This window comes from Trichechus manatus, unplaced genomic scaffold (assembly GCF_000243295.1).
Source record: "Trichechus manatus latirostris isolate Lorelei unplaced genomic scaffold, TriManLat1.0 scaffold00058, whole genome shotgun sequence".
NCBI classification, from domain to species: Eukaryota; Metazoa; Chordata; class Mammalia; order Sirenia; family Trichechidae; genus Trichechus; species Trichechus manatus.
The window spans coordinates 7,460,194-7,472,770 of NW_004443994.1; the positions used below are offsets into that span (position 1 = coordinate 7,460,194).

The window sequence follows — 12,577 nt, forward strand, 5'->3', positions numbered from 1 at the left end:
TTTGTTTTATGTATTTTGGAGCCCTGTCTTGGGTGGGTAGATATTTATTATGGTTATGTGTTCATGCTGGATCATCTCTTTAATCAAGATATAGTGCCCTTCATTGTCTTTTATGGTGGATTTTGTTTTAAAGTCTATTTTATCGGAGATTAGTATTGCCACTCCTGCTCTTTTTTCGTGGCTGTTTGCTTGATATATTTTTTTCCATCCTTTGATTTTTAATAAGTTTACGTCTTTGTTTCTAAGGTGTGTTTTTTGTAGACAGCATATTGATGGATCCTGTTTTTTTTTAATCCATTCTGTCACTGTCTCTTTATGGGTGCATTTAGACCATTTACTTTCAGTGTAATTATTGATAGGTGTGAGTTTATTGTTGTCATTTTGTAGTGCTTATTTTCATGGTGTTGATGATTTCTCTGTTCCTCTTACTCTCCTGTGCTGAGTTCCTTTTGTTTGTGGATTTATTTTCATTTCTTTTGTTTTGTAGATTTTGTTTTTACTGAGACTTTATGTTTTTCTTTATTTTGATGAGTAGGTTTGTTAACTTTCTTTGTGGTTACCTTGAAATTTACCCTTATCTTGCTAGGCTTGAACCAGTCTATTATTACTTGGTATTGCCTTGTACCTACACCGTTTATTCCCTCTTTTATTGTTCTGACATTGTCGTTTACAGATTAACCTCTCCGGTTCCCTGTTGTAAATCTTTCGGTTTTGAATAGTCCTTGAGAGTTCATTTCCTAGGTTGATTTCTGGCTGGTGCGATCTTGTGTCCTAGATTTAGGCTGTTGCCTGATGTTGTTTGTTCTCAAAGCAAAGGACTCCCTTTAATAATTCTTATAAATTTGGTTGGTTTTTACATATTCCCTTAATTTCTGTTTGTCTAATTTCACCATCATATTTGAATGAGAGTTTTGCAGGATATATTATTCTTCATTGGTATTTTTTTCTTTCAAGGTTTTATATATGTCATCTCATTGCCTTCCTGCCTGCATGGTTTCTGCCAAACAATCAGAGCTTAGTGTTATTTTTTCCCCTCTGTATTTGACTTTTCATTTTCCTTGAGCTGCTCTCAGGGTTCTTTCTCTGTCTTTGGTTTTAGCGAGTGTGATTATGATATGCCTTGGTGATTTTCTTTTGGGGTCTATCCTATATAAGGTGCATTGAGCTTCTTGGATGGTCAGCTTTTCATCTTTCATGATATTAGGGAAGTTTTCTGTCAGCCTGTCTTCAATGATCCTCTCTCTTCCATTTTCTCCCTCTGTTCTGGAACTCCAATTGCTCGAAAATTTTTGCTTTTGATTGTATCCCACATAATTTTCAGGGTTTCTTCATTTTTCTTTGTTGTTTTTTTCCGATTTTTCCTCAAGGTTGCATCCAAGCGTTCGTCTTCAATTTCATGGATCTTGTCTTCCATTGTTTCAAACCTGCTCCTCAGCCCTTCGATGACCCTGTCCATTTCTGAAATCTCATTTATCTTTTGGATTTCTAACTGTTGTTTTTGTATGATTTCTAGCTGTGAATTTATTTTGGCATTTTGTTCCTGTATTATTTTCCTGAATTCTTCCATTTTTTGTCTGTATTTTCCATGAATTTGTCTGCCTTTTCCACAAATTGTCTATTTTTCCCTCGTTTTTATCTGCTTTTTGCTTCAGTCCTTGGCTAGCTCTGAATATTGGAGATTTGAATTCCTTATCAGGTAGTTCTATTGCCTTTTCTTCTACTGGAAAGTCATCTGGTGTTTTATTTTGGATGCCTACTAGAACCATCCTGTCCTGTTTTCTTATATGTTTTGATATTGTCTGCTGTTTTTGGGACATTCAGTAGTTATTTTCTTCATTTATTGATTGTAGATTTGTTTTGTCCTGCTTTTTTGTTTTATTTGGTTATGTCTGAGCAGGTGGGCTATGCATTTCTTGTTGTTTGCTTGTCTGTGGACACAATATTTTTCACCTCTTTGTCCAATGGGCAGGGCCAGTCACTCAGCTATGGTGCAGCAGGGCAGGTCTAGCTGAAGGGGAGGGGTTAGGATGGGTTGTTTGTGGCATGTACTGGGGTTGACAAGGTGACCTGGGGGTCAGTGCAGGGCAGGTTCTGTTAGGCCGTGCCTGTGCTGCTTGCGAGTACAATATTCAGCACATGGTGCAGATAGGCAGGAGGGACGGGGAAAGGGAGGTTGTGATGTGTGGAGCTAGGTTGGGTATGGAAAAAGAGAGGAGAAACAGGAGCAAAACAAAGTCTCTGAGGGAGCCTGCTGTTGGAGCGGAGATACACGAAACTGAGAAATGAAGAAAAACAAAAAGGGAATGTAAACAAATAAATAAATAAAAATCCCCCAGGGATCCTACCAGCGCGGTTGCACAGACCAGGGAAGTGGCTCTCAAGCTGCACAGTACAGCCTGGCTAAGAAGAGGTGGAGATGATACACAGTGCCAGGTATTCAGGAGACAGGAAAAGAAGGTAAGTAGAAAGAGACAAGAAACCGAGAAATGAAGAAGAATAAAAGAGAAAAAAGAAAGAGAAAACAAACAAACAAAAAGAAAAAGAAATGCCCCCAGGGATCCCACCAGTGTGGCAGTGCAGACCTGGAAAGGAGTTCCCCAGCTGAATGGCACTTCACCACCTGCCAAGAAGAAGCAAAGATGGCACACGGATTTAGGTGTTTGAGAGAATGGAGGCGAAGGAGGTGCGAGGCAGGGAAGAAACCAAAAGAGGCTGAAAAAAAGCAACACCAGCCACAAAGAAATGGCAGTGAAGAAGCCAGCCACCGTAAGCAGGGTAAATCTGCATAGCATGGAACTGGCACCTCCTGTGCTGCAGTCTTGGCCCACTAAGAAGCAGACTGATCCACCAAGAAGCAACTTATTGGCCCCCTGTGAAGCCCTGGATCAGCCCACTGGGAAGTAGCGAATTGGCCAGCAGGGAAGTGGCGAAGGCCAAGCAGGGGGAGGTATGGCGGGGGGTGGGAAAGCATGTCCCACTGGTAACTGGGTGCTCTGTCTCCTGCTGGGAGCTCCGTGAATCTGCTTTCCCGTACTCCCAGTCCACTGATCTCCGACAGGAGTCCAAGATGGTGGATCCATGCTGCATTAGCTGATAGGGGACCTCCACTTGTAACTCTCCTTGCTCTCTGTTCTGTCAGTTTCTTATTCCATTCAGTGCTTGGTTGAGTTATCTCTTCATTTGACGCTTAGGGTTCCAGGACTGACGTTTGCCTCTGTTTTACTTACTTTTTCAGGTTTTTGCTGTGGAGGGATGGTGTGGTGCTTCTGTCTATAGTGCCATGTCAGCCGCAATGGTCCTTTGCTCATTTTTTAATTGTATTATTTGTCTTTTTGTTGTTGAGATGTTGAAATAGTTTATAGATTTCAGAGATTAGATCCTTGCCAGATATGTCATAGCCAAATTTTTTTTCCCAGTCTGTAGGTTGTCTTTTTACTCTTTTGGTGAAGTCTTTTGATGAGCATAAGTCTTTAATTTTTAGGAGCTCCCAATTATCTTCTGGTGTTTGTGCATTGTTAGTTATGGTTTATATTGTATTTATGCCATATATTAGGGCTTCTGGCATTGTCCCTATTTTTTCTTCCACAATCTTTATCGTTTTAGGTTTTATATTTAGATCTTTGATCCATTTTGAGTTAGTTTTTGTATGTGGTGTGATGTATGGGTCTTGTTCCATTTTTTTAACAGATGGACATCCAGTTTTGTCAGCACCATTTGTTAAAAAGACTGTCTTTTCCCCATTTAATGGACTTTGGTTCTTTGTCAAAGATCAGCTGACCATATGTGGATGGATTTATATCTGGGTTCTTGGTTTTGTTCCATTGGTCTATGTGTTGTCCTTGTCCCAGTACCAGGCTGTTTTGACTACTGTGGCTGTATGGTAGATTCTGAGATTAGGTAGTGTGAAGCCTCCTACTTTGTTCTTTTTCTTCAATAATGCTTTGCTTATCTGGGGCCTCTTTTCTTTCCATATAAAGTTGGTGATTAGTTTTTCCATCTCGTTAAAGAATGCTGTTGGTATTTGGATCAGGATTGCATTATACCTGTAGATCACTTTGGGTAGGATTGCCATTTTCACAATGTTGAGTCTTCCTACCCATAAGCATGCTGTTTTTCCATTTATGTAGGTCTCTTATGGTTTCTTGCAGTAGTGTTCTGTAGTTTTCTTTGTATAGGTCTTTTATGTCCCTGGTTAGATTTATTGTTAAGTATTTTATCTTTTTAGGGTCTGTTATAAATGGTATTGTTTTCCTGATTTCCTTTTCAAAGTTCTCTGTTGGTGTAGAGGAATCCAACTGATTTTTGTATGTTTAGCTTATATCTTGTTACTCTGCTGAGCCTTTCTATTAGTTCCAGTAGTTTTCTTGTGGAATTGTTGGTGTTCTCTACGTGTAGTATCATATCATCTGCAAACAGGGATAGTTTTACTTCTTCCTTTCCAATATGGATGCCCTTTATTTCTTTTTCTTGCCTTATTGCTCTAGGTAAGGCTTCCAGCACAATCTTATATAGGAGTGGTGATAAAGGGCATCCTTGTCTTGTTCCCATTCTCAGGGGGAATGCTTTCAGCCTCTCTCCGTTGACAATGATGTTGGCTGTTGGTTTTGTATAGATGCCCTTTACTATGTTGAGGAATTTCTCTTCTATTCCTATTTTATTTTTTTTAAGTGAGGAATGGGTGTTGGACTTTATCAAAAGTCTTCTCTATGCTGATGGAGATGATCATGTGATCCTTTTGTTCTATTTATGTGGTGGATTCCATTTTTTTAATTTTCTAATGACAGCAGCTTTCTGATTTTACTGTGGCCATAGTAGCAGTGACTTTCTGAGTCAATTCAGGAGGGTTTCAAAAGGTTCTCTGGGCCTGAAATCCCACACACTGGTTTAAGATGCTTCATTTTCAGACATCCTTGATAAAATCTGGACTGCAGGAGAGATGTAGCTATAGACTCATCAGGAGACATTAGCATCTGTGTAAAAGTAAGGAAGGAGGGAATGGGCCATATAGCACAGGGATCATGGGCCTCACCCTAGTGCTCAGGGATGCGGGCTTTTGGATGGGCAGGGTGGTTGGTACAAAGAAAGCTCCTCCCTCAAGCTTGATGCAATCTCTGAACTCTCATGGCATTGCATCTGTACCCTTGTATCTCTTATCTTGTGAGGACCAGGGCTGGTCTTGTTCATCTTTGCCTCCCCAAGAACACCTGGTTGGTGCCTTGTGCCAAAGCACTATTCAGTATTCAGAGGACTCTGGATCTAGCCTGGCTGCATTTGAATTTAGGGTTTTCCACTGACATGTAGATTTCACAGATGCTGCTTATCCCATTTCAATAGTGAGGAGGTAGAGTGATTTAAACTATTCATTCATTCAACAAATATTTATTGAGAGTCAAGGTACTGAATACTGGGGGTAGACACCAAAATCTCTACCCTCATAAAGCTTGCATCAAGTGTAGGGAGACCTTGAACAAAGGAAGAGGTAAAATGTTTAGGATGTCAGACAGTAATCAGTGCTAGCGAGAAAAATAAAGCCAGGAAAGGGCTTTTTAAAAGGAAAGGCCTCCTGTGCAGGTGGTATTTGAGCAGACACCTGAAGGCAGTAGGAGTCAGCCTTGAGGGTATCTGGCAAAAGACCATTCTTGGCAGGACAAGGCCTTGGGGAGAGTGTTTGGTGTTCACAAGGAACAGGAAGGAGGCCATAGAGTTCTTCCGTGATTTGTCCAGGTTTAATTAACACAAAGCTTGAACCCTATTCTACTGCCAGAGTTCCACATCTGAAAAAAAATAAAATAATAAAAAAGGTTTTATTTCATGGGCACTGGAAATTTTTATAACTTTTCATGTTGTACTCTTTTGCATTGACTACTAGAAACAGTCAAATTTGTGATTCATCTTCAATCAGTATATATACTTTTAGGTTTGGTCCTAGTGGTCTTTGTTTTTTCACCCACTTCTAAATTTGTAACAGTGGTTCTCAGCTGGAGGTTATTTCCATACCCCACCACCACCACCCGCTGCGACTGGGAACAGGGCAGTCTCTGGCACAATGGATTATCTGGCCCCAAATATCAATAATGCCAACGTGGAGAAACCCTGATTTATAGCTATCTTGTCATATTTCATGTACCTTTATAAAGTGCCTCAAATCCTTTTGGGAATAAAGCAGAATATATAGTAAACTACTGCTTCTGAACTAAACGACGTGAACATTGTGATAAAAATGCAGAAGGTATAATTTTCCCTTTACAATAGCCTCTATATGTGTTTTCAAATATATTTATATGTATATATAGTAACTAAATCAATAATCTGAAATACAATGTGAGATTAAAGTATTGCAATCAATAATTTTTAAAAAATCAGCATGTTCCTGAAGAAAATCAACAAATACAGACATCTGTTTTTGTTGTGTGCTGTCAAGTCAATTTCGGCTCATAGCAACCCCGTATGACAGAGTAGAACTGCCCCATAGGGTTTCCTAGTCTGTAATCTTTATGGGAGCAGATCACCTGGTCTTTCTCTCAAGGAGTGGCTGGTGGGTTCCAACTGCTGATCTTCTGGTCAGTAGCCAAGGCTTAGCAATTGTGCCACCAGGGTTCCTTAGACATCAATTTTTCATTAAGTTAAAAAATATTTACTGAAAGCCAATCATGTACCAAGCTCTCTGCCTGGCACTAATTATACACGACTGGACCAGGTAGATATCCCTGCACCCACGGGGCATGAAACCTCACCAATGAAATTCTGATGTTAGACCAAGCACTCTTTAACCACATTTTGATGTCCCTCTGCTTTTTAAAGATGAATAATTTAAGGAAACAGAAATTTTTTATAAAATGGGAAACTTTAATTGTTTAAAGCAAAGGCACAAGTAAACATTTCAAGTTATCATACAATGTTACAATAAAAATTCCAACGTTAAAATGAAATACATTAGTATAACTTTGCATCTCTATAGTAAACCTAATGTATTATTCTATCATCTTTTCTTTGGAGCGAAAAGAAGGGATACGCCAACGGAAGTGATGTAAAAACTTGACTGTAAATAGCATCCACTCCATTTCAACCACAAATTTTAATTTCTGCAGAATTAACTGAAAGTTCACCTTAATTAAAAAGACTTACTGTTTTGTTAATGATAGAGCAGCAAAAAACTTTCAAGCTAAAACTCATTGTTTTAATAAAGGAAATAACTCATGATTTCATGAAATTTTAGCTGTCAATGTCTGGTACTACACAAAAATCCAGTTGGCCACAGAAAGGCTTTACCGAAACACAATTCAAATGCTTATTTTACTTTAAATCTGAAAACTACAGTGGACTATGTAAAAGACAAAGGAGAATGAGTTACCAAATTATTTCTTAAAACGTCAAAAATAAAATATTTGAAAAAGGTCTAGACCTATTTTCAATCAAAGGCACTATCTGGAGAGTAACAAGCTGCATGTCATGTTCAGAGCTAAGAAAAAGTTGTATGTCCTCTCTTCACTTTTACCAGGTAGTCCCTTACCTTCATCTTTTCCTTCTCTGCAAAAAACCTCTCCATGCTTTTGCCATTCTATATTAGCAGTTCTCAAATAAAGACCAGTTAACTGCATCTCCTTTGAGGCTGAGGAAATGACCCCTCAATTTATAGTTAATTTTATATAATGTTTGAGGTTGCTTGTTACATATGATGTGAGGCTGCCCCCAAAGATGAGGTGCTTGGTAAGATGTTTAAACCCACCGGTCAGTTAGTTTGAACTTGATGTCTCAATTAGTCAGCAAACATTAGATCTTTGACTTCTTTTTCCAGGAAGGAAAAAAATTTATCATTAATTTTTTAAAAGGCTGTCTCACAGTGTTTTCTTGATCTAAAAGGTCTCCGTTTCATTATCTCAATGTAATTTCCATTTTATTCAGATCACTTGTAGCCTCTTCTTTCAGCATTTCAACCCAGGATGGCGAGGATGCCAGGAAGGTAACCATCCCGAGGGAGCACAGTATTTATTGTGAGTCATTTAATTCACCTTTCCCCCTTGAATATTCCTCAACTCTGAATGTTTAACTGAATAACATTTAAATGACACAAAATACCAGAGATTAAATAAAATCAAGAGAACACTGTCCAATACCTCAAAGTCTTGAACAACATACTTACATTAATTTGAATGAAATGGAGTAAAATCAGGGCAGTTTTCTATTGCATCTTAAACGCCAGGGAGATTTAAACCCTTGGAAGGAGTATTTGAAAAGATCTTGAATGAGAAGACTGTTGTTTCTAGTTTTTCACTGTCTAAATTATGGGGGTATCAATGGATTAAGGTTTATTTAACATGATTCTTTTAACATCTAATTCCTAATCAGAAATAGACTTAGAAAATTACCTAAGAATATCTTTCAATATTTAGGATTCAAACATGATTCTAGAAAGATGTTCTTATTTTAAAGTCAAATTATAACATTTATTCAGTGAAGCATACCCTAAAGGTCAATGATGCATGCTCTAAAGGACAGTGCTAGGATTCTGGAATCATTTCCTATATTTCTCCTTCTCTAAAGGTACAGATGTCCTCCCAAATTTTCCAAGGAATCAAAGACTTTATCATATAAAGTGGCTGGCACACTTTCCATTTTGAATAGCTCTGAGTATAAGACCCACTAGGAAGTTTTAGGTTTCCAATTCTGTAGTTCAACGGCAAGAGCAAATGGTTTGTTCTTCTGTTGTGCCAAGCTGAAGAAGTAAACCTACATTTTAGAGAAGCTAGATCAAGGGTCAGCAAACTTTTTCTGTAAACGGTCAGACAGTAAATATTTTAGGCTTTGTGGGCCATACAGTCTCTGCTGCAGCTACTTAGCTTTGCCACTGTAGTGCAAAAGCAGCCACAGATAATACGTAAATGAGTAAGTGTGGCTGTGCTCCAATAAAACTTTACAGACACTGACATTTGAATTTCATATAGTTTTCATGTGTCACAAAGTATTGTTTTGATCTTCTACCCAAGTATTTAAAAATGTAAAACCATACTTAGCTTGTGAGTCATATAAAAACAGGCAGCAGGCTGGATTTGGCCCAAGGGCTGTAGTTGGCCGTTTCCTGGTCTAGATCATTCAAATTTCTTGATGGGGGGTCAAAGTAATAGTGTGGCCATGAATCATCTCACTTTACTTGGGCAGTGTCAGCCTTCTAGGCTGACAGTACAGAACCCCCAAAGAGAAACCCAAAAGCACCAGACTATTCTAAGAGTAGTATCTACGCTCAAATTATATGTATGTGTGTGTGTGTGTATGTGTGTGTAAAAACAAATATACATACATGCACACACATACAGGAAACAGATTTAAATCAAATTTATTTAAATCTTTAATTGTCAGAAGAGCAGGGAATTGAGAAATTCATTACCTGAACCTTCTCAAAGGCTATGGTGTCAGAGATCTGGATTAAAATCTTGGCTCTGCTCTTACTAGCTTGTGACCTGGGGGAATTACTTAACCACGAGAACTTAGTGCTATGGACACAATATTCAAGCAAATAGCTACAAAGGGTTTGCTGGAAAAGACTGGCTCACAAATGTACCAAAAGGCTTAACTCCTGGTTTTAGACAAAAAACTGTTTTTGCCTCTTCTACTCCATTTCATCATCGTATAATTTTTTTTCTGCATGCAACATATTGTGCAAAATTGTAGCTCCATACATACTGAATTCTACTTTCCTTTTATCCTCCAAGGCTGTTTTTTTCCCCCTAGGCTGCTAACAAAAATTAGAGTGGAAAACATTCCTGTAGTCTTTCCATAGTGTAAGTGTAATTTGTGTTTTGTGTAAAGGGTAATTTGTACAAAGTGTTTCCTCCAATTTATCCATGACAGGCATTCAGTTTTCTAGGAAAAAAAGTCTAAATGATAAAAAAGGAAGAATTTGTATGAAAGGATTCTTATGGCTTTATCTATAGGTTAGAAACTAGAGGATCTGAAGATAATGTTCATAGATTATTTGCAAATATAATTGTTGTATATCTTGGATCTCAGTCCACTGCTTAAATTACATTAAGTAGAATATTAGTACTAAGTAATATGTGCTATAACTTCTTTAATCATGAAAAATTTATCCATTACATACACAGGATGTAAACGAGATTTCATCAATAATGTTTTTGAACAAGCATCGGTTAAGTTATGAAGCTACTAGTGTTGAATGCTAAGCAAAATACTAAAGCTATTAAAATATTAGTGTTTGGTTTTATTTTAACCTATTATTTACAGAAGTCCTGTTAGAATGCTGGAAGCAGTCACTTTACAACATGTATGTTCCCCATATAAAATGATGATCAATGTTGGGTGGTACAGATTTATAAATAGGTACAAATAAACAATATATTTGTAGTTATCTTATCCAACTACTCTTACAAGTAAGCAACACATGGAAGCATCATATGCACATAAAAATTAGAAACTAAAACTATCAAGATAGATAACTATTAATTTGTGTTTATAAAATTACACAGAAAAAGGTGGTATATTTGGGAGCTTTTAGTAGTGCACTGATAGAACAGTAGTTTTAATGAAAAAAAAAAAATCCCCAAAACACAAAACATAAGGTATATCAGATGTATGTCTTGGTCAAATGTTGGTAGACATCCATCCTGAAAACAAATTGATAAGCATAAATATACAAGTTGTTCACTGAGCATAAAATATTGCACAAGAACAGTTTTCTCTGAAGATAATTCAATGTTCCATACTTCTGAATTCTAAAATGGTTCATGTTGATATTTTCTAAACAAAAACATTAAGATTCAGTAATACTGTTAGAACCTTATTTTACCCATTAACCATATTCCAGTCTACTTTATGGCAATGGTAAGTCAAAGGTGAAGATTTGGCAAAGATAAAAAGGCAGATGAGATTGTAAAAAATATATACATATGTACATATGAAACAGATATGTTCCAAAAACCCCTAATTGTATGATAACCGATCCCTTAAAGAAATCTACAGTCTAGGTCACAGTGATGGTCAGACAGTGGTTGAGTATGACTCTTTTCTTGGAGGCTGCTTCTTCTGAGGCACTCGATCACTCTCTCTGGTCTCCAACACACTGTCTTCTGTTTCGCTCTCACTACCACCTGCCACAGCATGGTCCAAAGACATCGGGCCAGATTTTCTGTGTAAAGGAAAATCAACGCCACCTTCCCGTAAGGAATTATCTATGAAGTCTTCATCGGAAGAATGGAATGATTCGTCATCTCCAATTAAATGGTTGACAATGTGGATTCTATCAAAAGTAGGTTGGCCCGAGAAGCCCCTCTGGCCTTTTAGGCACCTGAGCTGTTAAAACAAAATCCAAGTTAATATACTTAACTGCAGGGTGGGGGGCACCCACACACCAAGCAAGCCAACATTTCATGTTTAAGGAAGAAGATACCTTGCTTTACTTCCATTTATAGATACAGTAACAACTGCCATTTTTTCAGTGCCTTCTTTGTGTTATGTAAAGGGCACAGTAGATACGTTCTTTTAACTGAATCGTCACAACAGTCCTATGTGGTAGATTTTATTATCCTCATTTTACAGATGAGGAAATGAAGACTCAAGTAGAGTAACCTGCTAAGAACACACAACTGATAGTTTAGATTCAAGCTGAATCTTTTATATATCATATAATGAACCCCACGTACCCAACACCTAACTTCAAGAACCTAACACATCACAGATAATCTCGTTACATTATAGCCCTCTCACCCCTGGATTATTCTGAAGCAAACCCCAGACATTCTATCAGTTCACCTGTAAATATTTCAGGGTGTAGCTCTAGAAGATATAGACTTAAAGACCATATCCTTAACTATCACACATACTACACACTATCTTGAGAGCTGTCTCCAACAAGCTGCAAATGATGAAAATGATTTACAAATTAAACTTTCTTAAGTCTCTATCATGTAATAATATTGCAAAGACTATGTAACTGTCAGCCACTGATAGGGCAGGGATGCTTCTTCCCACTCATGTTTCCTAGTGTGTGGGGGGAGTGCCAATCATATATTACCCTTCTGCCTTCTCTCCCTCACTCCTCCCCAGGGCAGCAGGGGTGACTTCTCACCAGGGAATAGGAGAGAGAAATGGCATGCACTGCTTAGCCCCTTTCCATCTCTTTTCTATTTGGAAACCAGGCTCTGCTCCTTCATCCCTGGAGTTTTATAGGTACAGACTCTCATGTGGGGAGGCCTGTGGAGGTCAAATGCTACCTGTTGTTACTATGTGGACAAATCTGACTAATTCCAGAGTTCAGTATTGAAAAACCCATTGTCACACATCTAAACCACATTCTTGAAAACCAGTTTTATCAGTAATAGAAGTGATTTCTTTTCATCATCTGCTATTTCTTTGACTAAGTTCCCTCATATCCTCAAGACCCCCACCACCAGTACACGTACTATCACTTCCACTAACACAATTAAGATATAAGCCTTGTCCTCAAGAACGTATGTTTTAAATATAAAGTTTAATTTTGATATTCCGTAACTAGTTTCATTTCTCCTAAACACTATGAATAAATTTCTCCCACAATAAAGCAAAATAGTTAAAAAAAAAAAAAAAA

At 37.8% G+C, this 12,577-nt stretch overlaps 1 protein-coding gene across 3 annotated transcripts in view; it reads right to left on the reverse strand.

The window, feature by feature from the left end:
• Positions 1 to 6,920: 6,920 nt before the first annotated feature.
• EVI5 (ecotropic viral integration site 5) overlaps positions 6,921 to 12,577 on the reverse strand; it is a 286,322-nt gene continuing 280,665 nt past the window's right edge. For all 3 annotated transcript variants that reach the window (XM_023733439.1, XM_023733437.1, XM_023733438.1), the window contains one exon: positions 6,921 to 11,304. In XM_023733439.1, coding sequence (XP_023589207.1) covers positions 10,993 to 11,304 — 312 coding nt within the window. In that variant the 3' untranslated portion in view covers positions 6,921 to 10,992. The remainder of the gene's footprint in view (positions 11,305 to 12,577) is intronic.